Source organism: Anolis sagrei, chromosome 2 (genome assembly GCF_037176765.1).
Source record: "Anolis sagrei isolate rAnoSag1 chromosome 2, rAnoSag1.mat, whole genome shotgun sequence".
NCBI classification, from domain to species: domain Eukaryota; kingdom Metazoa; phylum Chordata; class Lepidosauria; order Squamata; family Dactyloidae; genus Anolis; species Anolis sagrei.
Window position 1 is genome coordinate 283777444 of NC_090022.1, and position 25778 is coordinate 283803221.

Sequence of the window (25778 nt, forward strand, 5' to 3'; positions counted from 1 at the left end):
ATCTGTGGAATGGCTGGGGTGGGGCAAGGAGCTCTTCCCTGCTGCAGTTAGGTGTGAATGTTTCAGCTGATCACCTTCATTAGCATTTGAAGGCCTGCCTGAGCCTGGGAAAATCTCTTGCTGGGAGGTGTTAATCTGTGCCTGGTTGTTTCCTCTCTGTTGTTTTGCTGTTGTAATTTTAGAGTCTTTTAATACTGGTAGCCAGATTTTGTTCATTTTCATGGTCTCTTCCTTTCTGTTGAAATTGTCCACATGCTTGTGTATTTCAATGGCTTCTCTGTGTAGTCTGACATGGTGGTTGTTAGAGTGGTCCAGCATTTCTGTGTTCTCAGATAATATGCTGTGTCCAGGCTGGTTCATCAGGTGCTCTGCTATGGCTGACTTCTCTGGTTGAAGGAGTCTGCAGTGCCTTTCATGTTCCTTGATGCCAATCAAGGTGGCCAATTGCAAAATTCACACTTGCCTCAAGCAGTCAAGAGTTCTTTCTCTCACCCTGAACATTTTACAACCTCTGAGGATGCCTGCTATAGATGTGGGCGAAACGTCAGGAGAGAATGCTTCTGGAACATGACCATACAGCCCGGAAAACTCACAGCTATCCATTCCATTATGCTTTCGTTCCTTAACCGGAAGTGTTTTACTCCACCTTAATTCCCAATCTCTATAACTTGGTGGATCTCTCTGTCTTCCTAAGAGAGGCCAGTTTTCATTCCCTTTTCGTTTCTTAGCCTGAAGTGTAGTGCGCCCACTTTCTTTCCCTTGTCTCTATAACCTGCAGGAAGTAGGCGAGGATGTCCGGAAGGAGGAGTAAGCGGAGGAAAATGGCGGCGGCGGCAATGCCTTGCTGCGCCTGCGCGGAGTCCGGCCGCGGTGCATGCTGGGAGGCTCGTCTTCCTTTTCCGCCTTCCCGGCGGTGACTGTGCACATATAAGACCGGCAGGAGAAGCCGAGGAGGAGGTGTTGCTGCGGCCTCGTCTCTCTCGGTGGCGGGATGGTCGGGGTGAAGGCGGTCGCCAACGACGCGGAGTTCCAGGGCGAGCTCAGCGCCGCGGGGTCCCGGCTGGTGGTGGCCAAGTTCACCATGAGAGGGTGAGGGAAAGGAGGAAGGGAGAGGGAGGCCTCACCTCACGCCTGAGGCCTACTCCTTTGGCCTGGGAACTGTTGGGTTAGAGATACTGATTCAACGCAGCGACGCCAGGCATGGGCCTACTTTGGGCCTGCCTCCAGGTGTTTTGGACAGTAGTGGTTCTCAACCTGTGGGTCCCCAGATGTTTTGGCCGACAACTCCCAGAAATCCCAGCCAGTTTACCAGCTGTTAGGATTTCTGGGAGTTGAAGGCCAGAACATCTGGGGACCCACAGGTTGAGGACCATTGCCATAGGCGGTTGGGAATTGTGGGAATTGGAGTCCAATTCCCACAAATTGAATGCAGACAAGACAGAGGTCCTACTGGAGCATAGTGTCTAGATCTAGGAAAGTAATGCTACCCCTCTATTCTGCTTTGGTTAGACCACACCTGGAATATTGTGTCCAATTCTGGACACCACAATTCAAGAGAGATAACAAGCTGGAATGTGTCCAGAGGAGAGCGTCTAAAATGATAAAAGGTCTGGAGAACAAGCCCTATGAGGAGCGGCTAAAGGAGCTGGGCATGTTTAGCCTGAAGAAGAGAAGGCTGAGAGGGGATATGGTAGCCATGTATAAATATGTGAGAGGAAGCCACAGGGAGGAGGGAGCAAGCTTGTTTTCTGCTTCCCTGGAGACTAGGATGCGGAACAATGACTTCAAACTACAAGAGAGGAGATTCCATCTGAACATGAGGAAGAACTTCCTGACTGTGAGAGCCATTCAGCAGTGGAACTCTCTGCCCCGGAGTGTGGTGGAGGCTCCTTCTTTGGAAGCTTTTAAACAGAGGCTGGATGGCCATCTGTCAGGGGTGATTTGAATGCAATATTCCTGCTTCTTGGCAGAATGGGGTTGGACTGGATGGCCCATGAGGTCTCTTCCAACTCTTTGATTCTATGGTCAGTCGTAAGGCCGAACAGGGCATAGGGTTACAGCCTGTGTTAGATGGGGTTACACTCCCCCTGAAGACGCAGGTTCGCAGCTTGGGAGTGATCCTGGACTCACCGCTGAGCCTGGAACCCCAGGTCTCAGCGGTGGCTGGGAGAGCTTTTGCACAATTAAAACTTGTGCACCAGTTGCGCCCGTACCTTGGGAAGCCAGATCTGGCCACGGTGGTCCCCGCTCTCGTTACATCCCGAATAGATTACTGCAACGCACTCTACGTGGGGTTGCCTTTGAAGACTGTTCGGAAACTTCAGCTAGTCCAGTGGGCGGCAGCAAGATTACTCACCAGAGCGTCATACAGAGAGCATACCGCCCCTCTGCTATGTCAGCTCCACTGTCTGCTGATCCAGTTCCGAGCACAATTCAAAGTGCTGGTTTTGACCTACAGAATCCTATGCGGCTCCGGTCCGCCGTACCTGTCCGAACGCATCTCCCTCTACATCCCACCTCGGAATCTAAGATCATCTGGGGAGGTCCTGCTCTCGACCCCACCTCTGTCACAAGTGAGGTTGGTGGGGATGAGGAGCAGGGCCTTCTCGGTGGTGGCCCCTCCCCTGTGGAACTAGCTCCCGGGGGAAATCAGATCAGCAACATCCCTCCTCTCCTTTAGAAGGAAATTAAAAACGTGGTTATGGGACCAGGCCTTTGGGCAACCTGGCAGCTAAGGACAATGGACGACTAGAATTAACAGGACTGACAATGTGGAACTGAAACTATGGACTATGAGACAGCGAACGCTCAATGCTAAACTGGTTTATTGAGGTGTTGTAGAACTGAGAACTAACCGTTTAATTGTTTTTAACTGTTTAAATTGCTTCTATACCGTTTATTGTTGTATTGTTGCCAGCATCAAATTGTGCCTTTGTAAGCCGCTCTGAGTCCCCTTCAGGGTGAGAAGGGCGGGGTAGAAGTGTCTGAAATAAAATACCTAGAGAGCATACTCAAGTCGGTCTATGCCTGATGAAGGAACACTGAATTACATGTTCCAGGGTTGAAAAGAGGCTGAAATGTCCAGGAAGGAGTGCCAGCCATCGTTTTCAGAGCTCCTACCTCTTATCACACTTTACTGCCATCGCTGCCACTGAAAAACAGGTGTGATGGGAACCACCAAAAGTTTCCCACCCTGTTTCATTGCCTAACCGTCAGCAGTATCTTGTAATATTTCCTTGATTCACAATGGACAGATCTCAGATTATTTATTTATTTATTTACTTTGCTTATATACCGCTGTTCTCAGCCCAGGGGCGACTCACAGCGGTGTTATGACTTTGGATGTGGTCTTGGATTTGTTAGCTTTGAATTGAATCTTTTAATTTATTGTCTAGTTAATGTTTTAATTGTGATTTTATTGCTATTGTTTTTATTATTTATTTATTTATTTATTTCGAGTACTTCTACCCCACCCTTCTCAACCCCCGAGCGGGGACTCAGGGTGGCTTACAAAAAGGCACAATTCGATGCCTACACAAAACACACATACGTAGAAAACAGCAGTTAAAACAATTATCACAGGAAGGCTGAGCGAAGGAAGATAGATGCTTTTGAACTGTGGTATTGGAGGAAGGTTCTGAGAGTGCCTTGGACTGCGAGAAGATCCAACCAGTCCATCCTCCAGGAAATAAAGCCCGACTGCTCACTGGAGGGAAGGATACTAGAGACAAAGTTGAAGTACTTTGGCCACATCATGAGGAGACAGGAAAGCCTAGAGAACACAATGATGCTGGGGAAAGTGGAAGGTAAAAGGAAGAGGGGCTGACCAAGGGCAAGATGGATGGATGGCTGGCATCCTTGAAGTGACTGGACTGACCTTGAAGGAGCTGGGGGTGGTGACGGCCGACAGGGAGCTCTGGCGTGGGCTGGTCCATGAGGTCACGAAGAGTCGGAGACGACTGAACGAATAAACAACAACACAGTTAAAAACAGTTTTATGGCATCTAACGAGTGCCGATTGCAAGCCGCTCTGAGTCCCCCTTTGGGGGTGAGAAGAGTAGGATATAAATGTCTGAAATAAAGAAATGTATTGTTGAAGGCTTTCATGGCTGGAATCACTGGGTTGTTGTAGGGTTTGTCGGGCTATGTGGCCATGTTCTAGAGCAGTGATTCTCAACCTGGGGTCCCCAGATGTTTTTGGCCTACAACTTCCAGAAATCCTAACAGCTGATAAACTGGCTGAGATTTCTGGGAGTTGTAGGCCAAAAATATCTGGGGACCCCAGGTTGAGAACCACTGTTCTAGAGGCATTCTCCTGACGTTTCGCCTGCATCTGTGGCAAGCATCCTCAGAGATAGTGAGGTCTGTTGGAACAAGAAAATCTGAAGGCAGAAAATCTCACAATATCTTCTTTGAACTGGGTGAGCTGACTCCACACTGTCATTTATTCCAGTTTAAAGCAGAGACTGTGGTATTTTGTTTAGCTGGGTGGAAGGGGTCTTAGGGACATGCGTTACGAACTTTGTGGTCTACCTAGACATAGCTGTGTGCCTTCAAACCGTTTCGGATTTATGGTGACCCTTGGTGAAATTTGCTTTGGGAAAGGGTTGTCTTTGCCATCTTGTGAGAATCTCAATCAATTAACAATCTGGATATAATTGAAGTTTGTGAGCATTTTCCATAGGCAGACCCACACAGAGTGCATCACAGTAATCGTAATAGGATTGCAACCAAGGCATTTTACCCTGACCAATTCAAACTTCTACAAACATCTTCAAGGATAGTGTAATCCTATTCAAAGACAGTCAGCATACTATAGTAGTATTGGTATGACTGTTGGACTACTACACTGGGATGTATACCTGCTCAGCCATGGAAACCTCAGCCTCAGAAGAAGGCAAGAGAAAGTCCCCTTTGAACAAATCTTGTCAAGAAAAGTGCAGCAGGTTCATCTATGGCCCCTTATTTATTTGCCACATTTATACCCCATCTTTCTCTACCCCGGCAGGGGAACTCAAGGCAGCTTACAATGGTGCATACACAGTGCCTCAAGACAACAAAATCACCTAAAATAGTTTAAAATTGCAACATATTAGACATGATTAAAGTACATTCAAAGTTAAAAATACGCCATCCAAAGTTAAAGGTGTAAGCCATTCCAAGGTCAAATTACACATAATTCTATATTTGGAATACTGCATTATCCTAATTTCCGAAAGCCTGCTCCCAGAGCCAGGTTTTGACTCTCTTCCTGAAGGCCCTTCCACAGAGCCATATGACCAAGAATATCAAGGCAGATATCAATATCTGTTTTGAACTAGGTTATCTGAGTTCACACTGCCATATAGCCCAGTTCAGTGTGGATTTTATACAGCTGTGTGGAAGGGGTCTGAGAGTTTTGCTTTCTGGGTGAGGATTCAAACCCATAGTCATAATCCAATGTACTTATTTTATTTGTTAATCACCTCTCTTGATGGCTCGAGGCAGGGTATAACATTCAAAAACAAATGAACATAAAATATAATAAATTGTGAATACCACTGATAATTACAACGAAGAAAGATAGGAATTGAGGGAACTTAAATGTGTGTCATTGCAGAAGAATAGCTGTATTGTCATTGTGATATTGCACAACAAAATTAAATGCTTTCCTCAACACACATAACAAAACAACACACCCACCCCTCCATGCCACCTTTGCAGCACCTTCCTATCTACAGGATTAATAGGCCCTGACTTAACCTGATTCAGCAGCACTCTGATAATCTTACATTTCATCTTATGCTGGTGAAGCAATGTCCCATCCACATACCATACATTCTGTACATAGGGTGTCTTGGAGTCTCTATGTTGTTGTTTGATGTGTCCTCTGATGTGTCACTACATCCTTCAGAGAGTTGGCTACCTCTTTTCCCAAGCTGAACCCACACCCTAAATCCTTGGGTTTGCCGTGCATTGTGACTAATTGCCATACTTCCTGCTTTGAGCAGGAATGTTTTCCAGGAGTCAGTACATGCTGTCTTTCAATATGACGGTCTGTTAAAGATTTGTCAAATCTTAATATTTTTATTCTGTGCTGCACTGAATTTGTGTCAGTGGGGTTTGTGTTGCATAGTCTGCCTCATATATCTTTCATTAAAACTTGGTTGGCTGGGAACTCCTGAATAACTGTGCTTTATTACTCCAACTTGAGTAGATTGCTGCATCCTTCGGCTAATAGCTATTATGGTTTATTGCAATAGCTGAAATAGTTTATTGCAGTCATGCTGGCCACATGACCTTGGAGGTGTTTCCGGACAATGTCGACTCTTCAGATTGAAATTGAGATGAGTACCACCTTCCAGAGTATGATGAGGGACGGAGATGGTCTTAGGGAACTTCATCTTATAATCAGTTTGTCTCCTTCCTACATCATAAAATGAATTCAAAGAGTCATTAGCTACTAAGTAATCACTTTTTTTACTGTTATTCCTGGCAGATGTGGCCCATGTTTAAGGATATCTCCTGCCTTCAATGCTCTGAGCAATAAATACCCACAAGCAACATTTCTGGAAGTTGATGTACATCAATGCCAGGTGAGGATTGTTCAGACATGTACACATAATATTTGGGTGATGTTGACACATTCATCCAGGCAATATGAATATACAGAAATATGAACTATATGTAAAATCCAACCAACTTCATAAGTACAAGCAGAATTGTGTGAAAGACAAATTGTACATTTGCCACAAAAATACAAGGGTAGCATTTATCATGATTGCATTCCTATAGGATAAATTGATTATCTTTAAAGTTTAAGATTTATAGAATGTTACTTTTCCTCGTGTTCTTGGCCATAATCGCTCTCTACGTGGGGCTGCCCTTGAAGACGTCCCGGAAGCTTCAGCTAGTCCAGCGCGCAGCAGCCATGTTACTAACAGGAGCGGGACGCAGGGAGCATACAACGCCCTTGCTGTTCCAGCTCCACTGGCTGCCGATTTGCTACCAGGCCCAATTTAAGGTGCTGGTGTTATCCTACAAAGCCCTAAACGGTTCCGGCCCAAAATACCTTGCGGACCGCATCTCGGCCTATGAGCCCACGAGGGCCTTGAGATCGTCTGGGGAGGCCCTTCTCTCGATCCCGCCTGCTTCACAGGCACGTCTGGCGGGGACGAGAGAGAGGGCCTTCTCGGTGGTGGCCCCCCGGCTGTGGAATACCCTCCCTGTTGACATCAGACAAGCGCCCTCCCTTATGTCTTTCCGTAAGAGCCTAAAGACATGGCTATTTGAGAAGGCATTTAACTGAGTGCTACATTAACTGGTAACAACAACTGGAACGGAATATGGTTTACGAGATTGGTTATGATTCTACGATAAGACGGAGCGGATCATTTAGTGTAATTATATTATTGTGTATTAGTGATATTGCTTTATTGTAAATTGTTTTTATATGTTGTACACCGCCGTGAGTCGCCCTAGGGCTGAGAACGGCGGTCAAAAATGCAGAAAATTAATAAATAATTTGTGAATGGCGAGATACAAATGGAACTAAGAGTAGGTAATGTAGCAAGTTCTATCCCTAATAGCCATTGTCAAACATCAGTTTAACACAACCAAGGTGTCATTGATAGAGACCATAGAAATGCTTCCATTTGAATTCTTATGTTGTGGCTACGGATATCAACCAATTCAGAAGCTAGCTAGATATAGTAAGTATCATAGGCATTCTTAAATCTTGTAGTTAGTTCTCTCAGAAATTAAAAATAGACATAATATGTACAAGCTTGAATTTCAGTGCCTTTTGGGGGCGGTGTGTTAGTGTCAGGTTAAATAACTAGAAGTTACCATCTTGTGTTGACTTAAGCTCTTAAAAGCAAATATTTAACTTGATACTCACATGTATTAATGGCTTATAGATGGAGGGAGCATCATAAACTTCAATGTATTTCCCTCACTCCTTGTCTTCAGGGCTTCTATATGAGACCAAGCTTAGGTCATTACTATGTGGTGGGTGATCTGTATTTCTTTGCAAAAAAAATCTTATTGTTATACAGTGCTAACTATTGACTTCCATGTTTTAGGGAACAGCTGCAACCAATAATATTTCAGCAACCCCAACGTTTCTTTTTTTCCGGAACAAAGTTCGAATTGACCAGTATCAAGGTGCTGATGCAGTAGGATTAGAAGAAAAAATCAAGCAACACCTAGAAAATGATCCTGGGAACAATGAGGACACAGATATTCCAAAAGGATATGTATGTATTTTGTCTGAAAGTGACTTCACTGGATTTGGTCCAGGGCAAGGGAAAAATAGATGTGGACTAAAACTGTCAAAATCACCTAGCTAACATAGAAAAGAAATTATTTTTTCCAAGTTCTGGCAAAAGGTGGGATCAGAGAATCAAAATAGAGTGCACAGTCATGTGCAGCAATTTTTTTTCTGTGTTATTGGAGATTCAGAGGTTCTGATTTCTGTGAATCTTGTTCCCCATGAAAGGCTGTTTGAGAAAGTGAGGGCCAAAACAGTCTGTGATGCAACATGTGAGGCTAAAGTGAAAATTACAAAAAACTTCGATTGCCTTTTCCTAGAAAATTAAAAGTATAATTTGTGCTAACAAGTTATAGGGCAACTTGTTAATAAAGACATATTACAGGTCCAGAATAAACTTGTATTGGGAGTGATTCAGTGTTGGATTGGTAATGGCAGTTTTTAGGCTTTGCACCTTTTTCGCTTCCTGTCATGAAATGAAAAAGGGACTTCTTTAAAAAACAACATTCCTATAGTATAGTGATTAAGAGGAGAATTGTTATTTTGTCTTTTAAATGCCATCGCTATTTAATCTTGCCATTGTCTTGATTTGGTATTTTCCAGTTATTATAGTCCTTTGGAAATACTTCTTAAGGGCGGTAAATTCTGAAAATCTGTTAGTACATCTGATCTATATCTAACATAGATCTGGGGAGTGCACATGGAGCTGTGGAAGGACATGGAAATCTATTCTGTCATTATCTCATTCAGTAGTAAACATAATTAGATCTTCTCCTCTGTCTTTCTATATTAAGCTCAGGAGGGACGTGCTTCTAGTGGATTGAGCCCTTTAACACTGTTTTCAGCAACTATCCTCCCATGACCTTCTATTAAATAGGGATGACATTAGAGTGGAAGTTCTCTCAATCTGTCTTAAGATTTATGTCTCAGGATCCTTCCATGCAGCCATATAGCCCAGAATATCAAGGCAGAAATCCTACAATATCTTCTTTGAACTGGGTTATCTGAGTCCACACTGCCATGTATCCCAGTTCAAAGCAGATAATGTAGGATTTTATTCAGCTGTGTGGAAGGGGTTTCAGATATTTGTGTTGGGAACCACTGTTTCAATAGTTTGCTGCCCTTAACATGTAACTGCGAATAGAAAATAACAGTAAAGTAACTATCAGAGTTGGTTAACTTATTACCATAACAGTCATAAGTTTTTTTAACTGTTGGTATCCCCAGAGAATCATGGAGTTCTGTGGTGCTGAAAGTATGTCTGTGCTTTCATCTTGCTGTGTGCAGTGTTGAGGAAAAGATATAAATAATCCGAATATACACCATATGTTTTTTCTATTCATAAATAGGTTTTAATACAGAGAAATATGCAAAAATTATTTTCAATTAAAAAAAAACACACACAGCTATGGAGACTGAAGTGGTACAGTCCCTTCTCACTTCACTGTGTTGCATCCACTGATAATAGCTTCAGTTCAAGACAAATGCTTGAAAGATCTAATTCAATATGCATTATCACACTAATGCAACATGTTAGTGGCTTTACTGAAACTCTTTATCAAAAAGAGAAAGGCTTGTACCTGCTATGTAATTTTTCTAAAGAGAGATGGCCCAGGAAAACAAATTACTAGCCAGTAAGAGGAGATGTATTGTGGGAGCAACACAACAATGAGGCCTTTCATCTCTGTGTTTCTCGGATCACATAACTGAGTATATGGCAGAAAAAGATTTTAAAAAGTAGCCAGTTTGCTAATATCAAAAAGCTGGTAAAGGATTCTGCCACTTGCTGAAAGATTTGAGCTAAATCTCAACATTTTCTAAATAAAATTATTGAGAGCTTGACTTTATTGCATATTCACAATGTTCACTAAAATAATTTTCAATAATTTTTACTATGGCCCAGCAAAAGTAGTGACCCTAATACTTCTGCAACATTGAAGTGGACAGAGATGAGATTTCATAAAGGAAAGGAGTATGGGAATTCATGTTCCTCCCCAAACTTCTTATCCATCATTAATAAATACAGACCAATAAGTGAGGGAAATCCCAAGCACTATCTCAGTTACCATCTTCCAGTATTGGAAAAAATCATTGACAACATTTTGACTGATTTTTTTTCATTCAGGTTTCTTATTTGGTTTTCCCAATTTGTTGTGTAACATAGACTTGTCTGACCTTGATCCTTATATGTAAATGAGAGCTCAAACAAATCACACACCTGGAGTTATCATTTTCACATTGGTTTCCTAGTAATATTTGATATAATGGTCTTCTTAAAAGGGTCAGAGTTTTCTTCTGCTCAAAATATTAATGCAACCCATGATAAGTATGCAATGTTTCAGCAGAGTACCCTGCTACTAATATTTCAATTGCTCAATAGTCTCACATTTCTGTCAAGGCAGTTCTGTGAGGGTTTGTTTTCAGTATTAGCAAATGCAATCCATTAGGCTTTGATGGGAAATGGTATTTGTAGAAACCTAGAATTATGCTAAATGCAAAGTCACATCTCTTTTGAGATGTTAAGTACTTTAAATTCACAGCTGAATAGATACAAACACTGTAATGCAGAATGAACCCAATTTACCTTTCCAAACAAATCTTTCTTATGTAAATAATCCCCAAGCATATAGGCCATGTGAATTCACACCCCTTCAAATTTACAAATGTTGGCTATATTATTGTGCCTGTTTCTTGTAGTGCAAGTGTAAATAGTTATGCTAATAGTTAAATATAATGTGCAGGGAAGAAGCTTTGAGGCAACCAGTTCTTCGTTATTTAGACAAATGCCTTGACTATTGCAAATAGAGAATTATAGGAAGGCTTCCATTTGATGAGTTGATTCTTCCCCCCCACCCCATCCCAGTTTATATTAGTTTAAAACTTCCATACAACCAATGCATTCAAAGTAGTTAACGATTTAAAATTGCAAGTTATATTGTTGAGAGATGAAAGAAAAAGAAAGTGGTGGCACGAGGATAGAAAAATAAGAATCTCTACATTTTAATCCATGAACAAAAAAAGTTAAAGCAGAATATTTGTAACTTAGATCGTAATTCAGTGGAATTTCTAGATATATTGGCCTGTATTGTTTTTGTTGGCTGGCCTTATTGGGAGTTGTATTCCCAGCACAACTGGAAGCCTCTCTAGTTTGCGAAAGTTACATTGCCGAAAGTTTTATAGGCCAAAGCTGCTAAATACATATTGGTAGTAGACATAGTGAATAGTGAAAGTACATGGATAAAACAAGACATTACAAGATTTATAATTCTGGGAGGGAGAGATTAAGTATTAAATCTGTCAGTTTTTGCATTCTTACTATTTCTGTATTGTATGTTACAAGCAAACAACTTAGGCAGGTAATTCACTGTCTCTTCCTTCTAGATGGACTTGATGCCATTTATTAATAAAGCTGGCTGTGAATGCCTTAATGAAAGTGATGAACACGGGTTTGAAAACTGTTTACGTAAAGACTCTACCTATTTGGAATCGGATTGTGATGAGCAGGTATTATGAACTCCAGACAGTATTACTTTTCTTTTGAAGGACAATGATAATATTTTGACAGCATTATTTCAACAATAGTAATTTCTATTTGTTTTTAATTTATCTATTTAAATTGGTGTTGATCATTTGAGAAAAAGAGTAGCAGCTGAAATTAATCCTTATTCATTAATACCATTTATCCATGCATTATTTTTTTTACTCCACAGCTGCTCATCACGGTAGCTTTTAATCAGCCTGTCAAGCTGTATTCTATTAAATTTCAAGGACCTGATAATGGTAAGTAAAACAACTTCTTTCAAAAATAGCCATTGATACATGCAGCAACTGGTATTTTTTAATTCCCATAATTTTAAAAATGCAACTAATAAGTTGCCAGTTATTCATATGTCGGCCTCATTCTTGGTGCTCCTCCGTGTTTAAATTTTGGATATTAGCCTCAAGCATCATTCTGTCTACACATTGTGACAGAGTATAGCCTAACAAAGTGTCTGAAAAAAATAATGCAGGGGAATGCAGAATTTGCAAAACAAAGTCTGCTTTTCTGTCAGGGACCATTACAAATTCTCCGTATTATACTGTTTTTAGTTCTTTTGGTTTCCCAGCCTGAAAAGTATAGGTAATAGCTGATAACTTTTATGCTACCTATGTTAAATAGTTGCAATATTCACAGTTAAATTGTGGTCCATAACTTCCAGGGACCAGGAATGGCTTTGAGGGATATGCCATTGCCAACAGTCAGCAGTAAATGGCAGCACGAAATCTCAAGAGTGAACCGGATAACATTTCTTAAAACAAGCAGAAAATACTTGTTTTAGGGTTACCCCCCCCCCCAATATGGCATTGAATCTCATCAGCAAACTTTCCTGTTTTAAAAGTTTACTATTGAAAGTTGTTGTTTTAGTTAGATAGATTGCTTTGGTGAGGCACATGTTGCCTATCCCTTGTTGAAATGACATGAAATTTACAATTTAAAAATGGTAGACTTAACTCAAATTAAAGATTGAAGACTGAGTCAATACAAACCCACTAACTTCCCCCTGTTTTGAGAATGAAATTGGTTTTCCATAAGTACTTTATTCTGTAGCACATGGTTGGACAAGATGTGTTCTGCGGCTGATTTTCCTGCTTCTTGGCAGAGGGTTGGACTGGATGGTCCATGAGTTCTCTTCCAACTCTATGTTTCTGTGATGTATTTATTTATTTTCTTCATTTCTACCCCGCCTTTCTCAACCCCAGAGGGGACTCAAGGCAACTTACAAATCCGGCAAAAATTCAATGCTGCACAGATAAACAATGACACACACACCTCATCAAAACATAAACAATCTAAACACATCAGCAGTTAAAACACATATCAAGCAAGCAAGCAGATTAAAAACCATATAAAATGCTGAGTAATGATATCATATCCTTAATAGTTTTCCAAAATCCATAGTCCATTATTTAAGCTGCTAAAGTCTTATTCCACAGTTTCCTATTCACCAAAACCCTGCATAAAAAGCCAAATCTTAAGTTTTGTTCTAAAAACCAGAAGGGTCTGTCTGATGTCACTGGGGAGGGAGTTCCACAACTGAGGGGCCACCACTGAGAAGGCCCTGTCTCTCGTCCCAACCAGTCGAGCTAGCGAAGAGGTTGGGACAGAGAGCAGGGCCTCCCTAGCCGATCCTAAAGCTCTTGTAAGTTCATAGAGTGAGATGTGTTCAGACAGGTAAGTTGGACCAGAACCTTACAGGGCTTTAAAGGCCAAGACCAGCACTTTGAATTGGGCTCAGAAGCAGACTGGCACCAGTGGAGCTGACGTAAAAGAGGAGTAGTATGTCTCTGTATGCCGTCCCAGGTAGAAATCTGGCTGCCGCCCATCAGACTAATTGAAGCTTCCGGGCCGTCTTCAAAGGCAACCCCATGTAGAGCTCATTGCAGTAGTCTATATTATTCTCACGAAGCCAGTGGTGAGGGGATTTGTGGTCCAAAAGAACTCTTTCTGATTATTAGACTCAGTTAAGATAAAAGGTACCTTATAAAGCAAGGTGATATTTTAGGCCGAATGATATGTCTATTTCCTTTTGAATTATATAGAAGTCAGTTACATGCAATACCATAACACAGGGGTCTTCAAACTAAGGCCCAGGGGTGGGATACGGCCCTCCTAGGTTATTTACCCGGCCCTCGCTCAGGTTCAACCTAAGTCTGAAACAACTTTGAAAGCACAGAACAACAACAACAATCCTATCTCATCAGCCAAAAGCAGGCCCAGACTTCCCATTGAAATACTAATAAATTTATATTTGTTAAAATTGTTCATTTTAATTATTGTATTTTAAAGTGTTTTTTGCACTACAAATAAGATATATGCAGTGTGCATAGGAATTCATTCATGTTTTTTTAAAAAATTATAATCCGGCCCTCCAACAGTTTGAGGGACTGTGACCTGGCCCTCTGTTTAAAAAGTTTGAGGACCCCTGCCATAACATATATGAGTATTCAAATCATGTTTAAGGTTCATAACAACGTCCAAAAATATTTTGTTACAGGACAAGGTCCAAAGTATGTAAAAATGTTTATCAACCTTCCTCGATCAATGGATTTTGAAGAAGCAGAAAGAAGTGAACCCACTCAGGCTCTGGAACTAACACCAGATGACATTAAAGAAGACAGTATTGTCCAGCTCCGCTATGTAAAGTTTCAGAATGTTAACAGCGTAACTGTGAGTATTATGCTTCACATTTCTTCCTTGTTAATATGATCAAGCAACACTTCAGATGTTTTCCTAAAAGACATTTTATTCACAATCTGCAGGCAGTTAAAAGGAAAAAAAAGGAGTTATGAAAGGGGGCCCTTTTAGGAAAGGAATAAAAATTTGAAATGAAAGTGGCCAGGATTCTTTCTCCTGCGGCACCTTGAGATTCTAAAAACTGCTTCAGAAAGTTGGGAGAAGTTCTGACTGAGATTTATGGCACACAAAGGGCTACAGTAATAGAAGAGGTCGAAAGAACATCCCAATTTCATGGGCACTTTATGCATTGGAACACCAGTTGTACACACCTGGCCACTGTTTCCTTGTTTGTTTGTTTTTACAATCTTTGGTTTTGTAAAAGTGGTACTGCTTTTCCTAAGATTTGCTATAGACAGCAGGGCAATTGTCAGTTACCAAAAATCTGCACAGACTCAAGAGAAACAAAGAACATGGCATCTGTGTTATTAGCCCTTACTAGGAGAAACAGATTTGAATTCTGATATCTACCCGTTGATTTTTCCATTAGCAACCCTAAAAGAATTAGACTAGTCAACATGTTTGACATGGCTTTTCCATGAATTTTAAGTATTTATTGAACTCTTCCACACTAAAACTCAGCACTGATATTTTCCATTTCAGTTATTTGTTCAATCCAATCAAGGTGATGAAGAAACAACAAGAATTTCATATTTCACATTTATTGGAACACCAGTCCAAGCAACAAACATGAACGATTTTAAGCGGGTATGTTCAGATATCTCTATTATAGCAGAAGCCATATTGTAGGTTTTACAAACAGCAAACTGCAGCGTTCACAGAAGAGCTTTTCATGACTGCTATATTGTGTAATCTCTAGAGGTGTTTTTTGGTTTTTGAAATGAGAAGTCAGATTTGCCTTGCATATTTCTATTGTGTCATTTCTTGCAGTGAACTGTCAAAGATGCATGGTTGCTTTAAAAAGCTCATAAAACCCAATGTCATCTTAAGCTTGGGATCTCCTGAATTATTTGTTTTATCCCCCAAAGCCTAGTTACTTAGAGTGTGAAGGCAGTTGAGAAATTCATACCTTGTCTATCTTTCTGTAGCATTGTACATGTTCATTCATTGATATATAAACAATTTTTCTGTATAAAATGTATACATATATTCTGCTCCTAAGATTCGGGGGTTTTATCCTGGTAGTGATGGAAAGTACAAGGAGAGAGCAAGACAAGGGTGAGAAATAGTAGGCAGTATATTTCTTCTTAAATTTGGTTCGCCTGTCCTTGGAAGCTCTACTTAGCCACTCTCTATTTTCTCAGTTTTTATTACACATTTTTTGGCCTTTCTCTGTTTCTATTTTGAAGCATTTTTAACTACACTAGATATCAAATTATTTGACCTGAGCAGATATGATGAACAATACTAGTAAGCCCAGTATCTATTGAATCAAAGACATATAGCACAGGGTTACATAAGAACTCCCAGTGATGCAATGGGCTCAACCCTTGCACCAGCAGGACTGATGACCAAAAAGTTGGCGGTTCAGATCCAGGGACCGGGGTGAGTTCCTGTCTATCAGCTCTAGTTTCCCATGCGGGGACATGAGAGAAGCCTCCCATAGGATGGTAACACATCCTGGGGTTCCCCAGGCAACGTCCCTGCAGACGGCCAATTCTCTCACACCAGAAGCGACTTGCAGTTTCTCATGTCACTCCTGACATGGAAAAAAATAAATAAAAGCACAGGTTGTAGAGGAGAAAGAACTGTATGTAACCCAAGTTCTAGATAGCAGCCTTGAAAGGAGGCTTGCATTTCTGAAAGGACAGCCGGGAGGAAAAGGATCAATACAGCCTTTTGGAATCCTTGGCATAAGTGTATTTAAATGCTGAAACTATGCATGGTGTGTTGGTAGAAATGTCTGGGAATGAGTACATAAAATACTTGATCATTTGATTTGATGTGATCAAGGTTGGCATTGTTTGCTGTGTACTGAAGACTGTAAAAACTGTTTTAAGACTGTTCATTGAAGTTTTTTCTCTTCAGAAGTGTTTATCTGTTCTATAAACATTGTATTCTTATGTTGGAATTATAGAAAGATGTATAATTTATTTTTAGAACCTATGCTGTAGTGGAGAAAGAAACTTGATGGCTGGGAGTTCAGGAAATAGTATCGCTGAGCAGAGCCATAGATTATGCGAGGTTTGAATAGAAAAGGGGGTGTTCAGTTATTATTTATTTATTTATTTACTTTGCTTATATACCGCTGTATCTCAAGCCCGAAGGCGACTCACGGCGGTTCACAAACAGTAAAAACAGTAGAAACAGCAGTGGTTCCATACAACATATAACAATTGACTTAACACATTATCCATAAATTACCAATAAGCAATTACAATGCACAATTATTACAAAAAACAACCGTACCCAATCTTCTCATCATCCAAGCGTAGTCCAGGTTCGTCGTCCATTGTTCCATTCCTATGTTCCATTACCAGATTGCACTAAATTACTCAAACGCCTGCACAAACATCCAGGTCTTCACCTTTTTGCGGAATACCATTAGAGATGGTGCTAGTCTAATGTCCGTAGGAAGGGCGTTCCACAGCCGAGGAGTCACCACCGAGAAGGCCCTATCTCTCGTCCCCGCCAGCCGAGCTTGAGAAGCAGGCGGGATCGAGAGCAGGGTCTCCCCGGAAGATCTCAAACTCCTGGTGGGTTCATAGGCAGAGATGCGGTCAGATACAATGAAAGGCAGGAATGTTGTACTTTCCGTAACTATATAGAAGTATGTTTGGATAGGTACAGCTTATTATTAACATGACAGGCTGCATCTTCTAAAATAACTATACCTCTGGTCACCCCTTTGCTTGTAGTTCCCAGCCTTTTGCACCCATTGTTCACACCTAGTTATCTGCTATGTCCACTGTAATAGTGTATCCGGTCACAAAATGCCAGTTTCTCAGGAGGCAGATTTGTTAATTTTAAAAGTCTCTTTCTTGTGAAACTTAAGTATAGGTCACAGATCCAAGACACAAAAGCATTTTTCCACCCTCTTATTACTACTCTTAATTCTGATTTCTCGAAAGCAGCCTCTCGTGTCTCAGAAAAAAAGCAATAAACAAAGTTAACAGGAAAGATCTCAGATCCAGATATCAGATCGCCTATTCATATCCACAAAACGCAACAAGATATCCACTTAACAAAACGTTTCTGGTATAAATACTAAAAAAAACCCACCTTGCTTCACCACATGCTTACATCAAAAAAGAAGAAACATAATCGACTGCAGTCCAAACATACAAAGGAGCTGAGAGACAGAAAGTTCTGATAGAAAATTGTAAAATAAAGGGTTCTCTGGAGGTGACTTTCTCATTTTGCAGGATGATGGCCTTCATGTTGTTGTTGCTTAATCTAAATCAAATTTTTAAAATCATGATAAAAATAGAGTTGCAAGCATGTCATTGGGAACTATGGAATTATCTGTCTTCTGTCAGTTAGTGCCCTTATCCTCATCTGACTGCATTGACAGTGTTCAGTTGCTTGAGGGGAAATGAGGCCAATCAACAGAATCCTTTTACCCTTCAGCTGTAAATTATCCTTTGTTATAAAAACAATAATGAAAAATGAAGTTGGCATACAAATTATGTGGTGGTTTTAGCCGTAGTGAGAAAGGAATACTAAACTCCTTTTTTCTCTGATATTTTATAAGGTGCATTTTTCAGCACTCGACAAAAACGACCTTTATTATAAGATGAAGAGGACAGAAAGACAGAATGTGTCTAATAGACAGTCCAGTGCAGCCCAGCTGTGGATAGATAAAGTTTTTTTTCCATCTAGACCCTGTGAGTCTAGATCAAGCTTGCACAACCTGCGACCCACCTGTGCTCAGACCTTCAACTCCTCGAAGCCCTAGCCAGCTAGTTCAGGAATTCTGGGAGTTGAAGTCCGAAACACCTGGAGGACTGCAATTTGTGCAGGCCTGTTCTAGATGGAAAGGCATTTCTTAACTCGGAGAATTTACACAATGGCAGTTATGTTCGCTTCATTGAGTGAATCTGGCATGGCATAGGCCTTGTCTCGTCAACAGTGATGGCAGATGTGTGACTGTGGATATATGGCAGAATTCCCAGAGAGCTTTGCCAAAGTTTTTGTTGCTGTTGATATTGTGGGAAGGAGCATGGTCAGAGCTCACTAAATTTGAGGTGTATTTTCAGAGTTGGGAAATTCCATTGGAAATTGAGTCTAGATGGAAAGACTCTGGTGCTAGACAAAGGCTGTGCAATACTGTTTGCTAATCCTTATTCTGATAATACACACAATGGAATAGGAATGTATTAATGGTCTTAATAAAATCGAGAGCTGAAGAGAAAAATAACTTTGCAACATGACACTCGTGTAAAGGCCCATTTTGGTTTGATAGGGTGAGCACAGAATAATGTAGAGGTGAATAGGAGAGATCTTAGAAAATGCAAAATCTAATCAATATATCATGTATGAAGCTTTGGTGTGTTCAGAACAGCAGGAACAGTTATAAATCAAACCGTTACAGCCTATGTTTCACTCCTCTTCGCATATCTCACCCCACTTCACACAATTCAGTGGGTTCTATCACTGCTTCAAGTTTATGCTTGCTCAGATATATCTTTTAATCTTAATCTCTACTATGATTCTAACTGCTCCCCATCTTGCATTAATTACAGTGCCAACTAAAATCCGAACTGTAGGATAACTGTTTTAAAAAAACTGTCTAAAGAAACAGCTGGTGGGAGAATTGCTTCTAGAAGTTAACTGAAAAGATTATAGATGAATTGTCCTAGTATCTCTTTATCTTATCAAGAACCTTTGTATTAGAATCTCAGGTTCAGATTCACAGCCTGGTAATTATAGAACTTGTAATTACCAAGCTGGGTATTGCACACCAGTCATGAGTCAAGGTCTGCCTGTGCCTAGTCTCACAGAAAATACAATTTTCTGTGAGCCTAGGGGAGGCTGTCCTCTTGAGTACCTGGTTATTGCTGAGTTACAAGATAGGATGGTCAGCCATATAAACCCTCACCTAACTTTACTGTTGAGTTTTGACATACCTAAAGTAAAGTTGGATAACTTCCAACAGCCAGTTTGCCCGGATTTTCAGTTGTTTTCATTTTTGCAGAATTTAAGACTGGTATTATTATTATTATTATTATTATTATTATCATCATCATTATTATTATGTTTATACCCTGCTTTTTCTCTCCATAAGGAGACTAAAAGTGGCTTACATTGAAAACATTTCAGTACAATTTAAAATCTACAAATATATAAACATTAAAACAGAATTAAATATCACTGGTATTTAAAAATTCATTTGTAAAATACATGTCCAAGCTAAAAACTACAGGGAGTACCACCTTTGCAGCTGATATGGGGTCAATTTGGCCAGTTTTCTGGCCAAAAAAAAAATCACTTCAAACCAGCACAGATATTTAAAAAATAGGTATAGGAGCTTTGGAGGAGCTCAACAGGGATTTCAGGGTCTTTCGGCCTATAGGCCACAGTTTTCCCACGTTTAAAATTTTCCCAACCAGTAGGCAACAGAATAGAAAAGATCCAGTTGTAATCTTTTCCAGGTAACTTGTTAGGATGGCTGTCATTAAGAACTATCTCCTGACTTAGTTCAGGCCTCTTCTACTAGCATAATATATTTGGGAATGCGTTTGGATGCTGCATGCTAGATTAAAAATTGCTGGTTTAAATTCAGAAGCATGAGCAAAGACAAAGACAGCAGTCTGTGCCATCTCCATGTCAGAGGCAAAGCTGATATAGCCTTTGTGGTGATTTCTTTTGCACTCTTTGCTAACTGTTTTGAATTGGGGGTTGAGCCTGTATTTCCTGTAGCAGAAACTTCTGTGTCTCCCTTCATGGTATCTATGATAAAAATGCATGTGAAATGCAGCTGCTTTTGAGTATGGCTTGACACTTCCATTTTTCCCTGTTCATTGGCTTATTCATACATTGTAACACTCTGTTTTATTATTTTTCAGCATTTCCCTGGCCCAAAGAAATAAAAATGCAGAAGATTTATGTCCTTAAATGACCCTTGCCCACACCACCCTTTTCTCCTTGCTTCTTCTCTTCACCTAACGTCTGCTTTCTCCTTACCACATTTCCACTGCTTTTGATGCCATCACTTCCTCTCTGCATCTCTGGGACACCTTTCCTGGCTCTCTTGGTTTTATCATGGACTCATCTTTGCTTTAATATACCATGTTCAAGTTCTTATTTTTGTACACCCTTCTTTCTTCTTCTTCTTTGTGTGTATCTCTTTGCAGTTAGAAGTGTCCAGGTTTAACTGCTATTAAAACCCAAATGTCATTGGATTTTCTATTTATGTTCTCAAGGTAATTATCGAGATGGAAGAACCTACTGCATTCTCAGCTTCAACCCTAGATTGAGTGACCTGTGGCTACATTTTCTGAATAGGGTTTCAAGCACTGAAACCCTTCAAGACTGCAGACTTTTCAGCCTTACATAGCTTCACTGTCCTCATGCAGCCTTTTGGGATGGCTAATTTCTGAACATAGTATGAACCAATCCTTAGAGGACTCAAACCCTTGGGCCTTATAGCTCAGTACTGTCTGACTGACTCCATTTCTATGAGCTGTCAAGCAGAGGAGAGCAAGACAGAGCAGCTGGGACTCTGTATGTGCAAATTATATGCTAGTGTTACTTGCGTTATTTGTCCTTCAAAGCAATTTCTGTTGCTCATCCTTAAAATGTGGATCCATCTACTGGAAGTCTGTTCACTTAGGATTTTTAAATTGTGATGTTTCATGGGATGTAGAATTTTGAACTTTGTCATGGGATTCATTCACAAAATTAATTGATATTGTGAATGAATGAATGAATGAATGAATAAATGTATTGCCATTGTGCTATTGCACAATGAAATTAAATGCTTTCCCCAGTACACATTACAAAACATATAGAGGGAAGGGACCATCTAAATTTGACACTTATTATTTCCAAAATGATTGTACGAGTTTAGCATTGCCCTTGCTGAACGTATTCAAGCAAACAAAAATGAAGGGATAGTATTGTAAAGTGCTATAAATAGTATTTCTTTCTTAACCTAAAACATCCTAATAAAGACAGCATAATGCACATGCCTTGAATGCTTCCATTTCCATCTCAACCTGTGGGTCCCTAGATGTTTTGGCCTTCAACTCCCAGAAATCCTAACAGCTGGTAAACTGGCTAGGATTTCTGGGAGTTGTAGCCAAAACACCCGGGGACCCACAGGTTGAAATGTGGTATGTGGTCTAAAATGTGGTATTTTCATTTTTTATTTTTTTTATTTTTTTGCCTTCAAGTTGGCCCTGATTTTGGTGACTCTATTATAGGGTTTTCTTGGTGAGACGCTTTCAGAAAAAAATTACTTCTACTGCCTTTTCAGGCTGAAGGAATGTAATTTATCCAGTTATTCAATGGGTTTTAATGGTTAAGTGAGGATTTGGACTCATGATTTTCAGGTTTCATTTTTCATCATGCAAACCACCACACCACTCTGTTCCCTTAATGGTTTATTTTCAATTAGGTTATGTCATGTGACATGAAAATGTTAAGCGATGACCTTTGGAAAGAGTTGGCTGAGTTGTTCTGCACATGCCCCAGTGCAGTTCACTTTGGACCATATGTGGTGGAACTACCAGTCACATGTCAGCACTGAATGAAGACTTTATAATGAAGAGTCAAATCACTCTACTTTCTGTGTAACATGTACCACTAATAAGAATCAATAAGTGTAGCCAGAGTAACAACGTATCTCATTGGAGACAAATCGTGTTGTTGCTCTTTTATCTTAGTCCTAATGATCATGTGTCTTTGTAATGATGGGAATTCTTCAGGCAGTTCTGGCTTTGCTGACAAACAATTCCACAATGTTTAATTTTTCAGGTTATACATATGGGCCACTTGAGCATTTCCCCTTCTGAATGGTATCGATTTATTTATTTTTTGAGATGACTGGTCCACTTGAACTAACATCATAATTATCTAATTTGTGGGTGTAACTACTTAATCCAAACTGGAGCTTAATGCTTACATCATGCTTTAAACAAAACCAAAGAATAAACATTTCTGTCATTGCCCAATTTAGTTTTGCCTTTTTGTAACATGCTTCATTAAATCTTAACTTGTTTGAAATTGTTTCCGTTAGTATTACATGAGGTTCTAATTCTAAATTGCCTTGGTTGTTTTGAGAATTGATATATGCATGCCCACTGTATATACCGTCTTTCTTCGATTTTAAGATGCTATCAATTTCAGTTCTTCCAACAGAAAAAAGTTTTATTTATATATATAAAAAATACACCCGTGATTCTAAGACTCTCACCCCATTTTTAGAAATGTTTATATTGGGGGGGGGGGGGAAGGGCATCTTAGACTCAAAGAAATACGGTACAATGATTCTGCAAGACTGGGTTAGGGTTTATTTTTATTCAAAATGGATGTAAGGATATGACTTAAAATGGATCCACATACTCTTGTGTATAAGTCAAGCTCATGTATAAATTGAGAGCAGGTTTGGGGACCAAAATTGTGGATTTTGATATGATCTGTGGACAACTTAAGGGCCATTCTGTGGAGAGGGGGATCCACCAGCATTATTTTGTGCCAGCTACTACTGTTGTCGCTATTTTCTTCCATTCATCACTCTACTCAGAGAAGGGGGTGCTTCTTTTTTTATATATTAATACTGTATCTTAACTTACCAAAAAAGAAATCATCACCTTCTCTGATTAGAGCAGCAAAAGAGGAGAACTTAGTCAGTCCTGGGATAACTGAAAAGAAGGATCAACCTCCTCTATAATCTCGGTACTCCTTTAAGGGGAAGTGCTATTTTCCCACCCAGGCATTCAAAAGGGCTAGAACTGGTTCTGCAACGGAAATAAAAGAGGGGGTGTGATCTTCTTTTCTGTTCTCCCAGGATATACAAAACTCTTGCTTTTCACCACTAATCTGAGAAGGTGAGGTTTGGTTTTTAAAATAAGTGATAAGGTATAATACTTGCATTGATATGTCAAACTACATTATTTGTGTTGATTTTTGATTAAAAAAAATATCTAAGCTTATACATGAGTATATACAGTTTCCCAATATCTGTAGAAACCGGAAATTATATAAGAAATTATCAAATTTTATATTAGCAGTGTCAGAAGACTTAAGTATTTTGTGTGAATTTGTGGCTATTTTAACTGCCTTATTAAATGCATTGTGTGTTCAAAGAAGGCTGTAAAATTTCATCCCCTCATCTGCCAGTTGCTATTCTCCAGCTGAACAAGAGAGAATGTTGATTTGGTATATCTGTGTTCATATTGAAAGATGGGTTTTTCTCAGCATGCTTTGCAGAATCAAGCCGAAGTGATCATTTTCATGCTTAACACTAAACCATGGTTTAGCAATAGATAGATGAGCTCATACAAACACAAGCTAAGTATCTCAATTGAGCAGTCTCCTCCACTATGACTAGGAAAGTGCTTTGCTCAATTTAGAGACTAAGATGACAACAAGAACTATTTATTACTTCTGATATTCTACCATTACCATCTTAACTGTCATTGGATCAGTCACCTCAGTTTAGACCAGTGGTTCTCATCCTGTGGGTCCCCAGATGTTTTGGCCTTCAACTCCCAGAGATCCTAACAACTGATAAATTGGCTGGGATTTCTGGGAGTTGTTGGCCAAGACACCTGGGGACCCACAGGTTGAGAACCACTGGTGTAGACAATTCACACAAAATTACATTCAGCTTTATGAGTCTATTGAAGAAACTGCAGATTTCAGTTTTTATTTCTATTGAACCTTCACAAACTGCATGTGATTTGATAAATAGTTTCTTCACATCACTTTTCGTATAATGAGATGCATTTTACAATGAGATATATTTTGCACTAATATCCCATAGTAAGACAAAGTGGCCTGAATTTAGCTATGGCTATCTTGCTACAGACACAAGTATAGGAATGGCCTGAATTTTCCTCCTATGTTTCATTCAGCTTTCATAACTAAACTTGTATGTTTCAGTCATACTTGAACAAGACTTAATTCATTGGCTGTCTTCAAAAATCTTGTATTTATTCTAGTTTTATTCTTGGCTAGTTTGGGGTTCATAATCCCATACCCCCCAATACAAAAATGCATACTAGAAAAGTCCAGGCAATATAATGGTTTGAGAGTCCCTTTTCTTGACCTAGGTGCTAATAACATTTCTCTTCCATTAGGTGGTAGGCAAGAAAGGAGAGAGCCACTGAATACAAGAGAAATACTGGAAGGCCTTACTGCAATCAACGCGGGATCTTGAGATTATCTCCAACTCCTGGGAAATTGCTTGACCGTAGCCAGAGACTGTCAGTCTGTTTCCATTTTAATACCATTATAAATAAATCACTGCATTTTGTTAATATGGGATTTCACTAAAGTGTTTTCTGTTGTAATCTTGGAACATAAATTTGTAAATAAAGATCATTAATTTTGCCAAGTTGCATAGTGGAAAATTCACTGTATCACTTTAAAAGTGAAAAACTAACTTCATACATCCTAATTGTGTGGTTTTTTTTAATGCTCAGATGTTAATTGTTTCTTGATCTCTGTTTTTAGAGATGGGTTTTGTTCAGTTGTAAGTGATAAAGGCCTTTCTTAAAGGAGGAAGTGTGGTGTTTCTGAAACTGTACCTTGTTTGTAGAGATCATAGAAACTGCCTCAACATTTTTCTCTGCCTGATGTCAATACACAGCAGGATGGAAGGCCAATGTTCCTACTTCCCTAACAGTCTCATTGACTCAGGTGCTTCTATGGAGATGGAAACACTTAGGACTGTGGTTTAAGCAGAGGGCTATAATTTGTTGGCCCTTATTGGTTTGATTTCCCAGGGGTGCTTTCATGGTCAGTCATCAAAAAATAAAGCATCAATATCTTCAGTTCTCCAACATGACTATTTCTTTGTTGAACTATCACCCCCCTGATGGATCTCCTAGGTAGGCATATATGTCACACGAATACTGTGGAGCTTTGGATTAGCCTCATACATGACTAATTTCTCAGAGGAATCTTTCATTTGCCTGTCTCCAATATTTTCATTGGTGAAAGGAGGAGCTGTCATGATCAGCTATTTTTGATACAAGCATATTTGGAGTAACGTTGCTTTAAACATTTTGGTAGAATTACTGTGCCTCTGTGGGGTTCCCTAAATAGAAATATTCAAGGGAGATAGTTATCTTTTTTATTTTTTTTGAAGGATGAGTGGCTGTGCTGGATTGTTTTAAGCCT

At 39.9% G+C, this 25778-nt stretch overlaps 1 protein-coding gene across 3 annotated transcripts; it reads left to right on the forward strand.

Annotated features, from left to right (window-relative positions):
• The first annotated feature begins 863 nt into the window (after positions 1-863).
• On the forward strand, positions 864-25429 carry TXNL1 (thioredoxin like 1). Of its 3 annotated transcripts, none has more exons than XM_060761300.2 (8): positions 864-1089; positions 6479-6575; positions 8064-8237; positions 11633-11755; positions 11962-12031; positions 14287-14459; positions 15129-15233; positions 22407-22603. In XM_060761300.2, the coding sequence occupies exons 1-8, from the start codon at positions 992-994 to the stop codon at positions 22473-22475; spliced, it is 909 nt and encodes a 302-aa protein (XP_060617283.2). In that variant the 5' UTR covers positions 864-991; the 3' UTR covers positions 22476-22603. The 3 variants fall into 3 exon arrangements, with proteins under 3 accessions (XP_060617283.2, XP_060617285.1, XP_060617284.1); XM_060761302.2 differs by lacking the exon at positions 22407-22603 and adding an exon at positions 20495-20830 and having other exon boundaries at positions 865-1089; XM_060761301.2 differs by lacking the exon at positions 22407-22603 and adding an exon at positions 24734-25429 and having other exon boundaries at positions 868-1089.
• Positions 25430-25778: the final 349 nt, after the last annotated feature.

Coding starts and splice junctions, on each gene's coding strand:
- TXNL1 (XM_060761300.2), top strand. CDS start 992: ATGGTCGGGGTGAAGGCGGTCGCCAACGACGCGGAGTTCCAGGGCGAG. Junction 1,090..6,478: donor GCCAAGTTCACCATGAGAGG/GTGAGGGAAAGG, acceptor TATTCCTGGCAG/ATGTGGCCCATGTTTAAGGA. Junction 6,576..8,063: donor TTGATGTACATCAATGCCAG/GTGAGGATTGTT, acceptor TCCATGTTTTAG/GGAACAGCTGCAACCAATAA.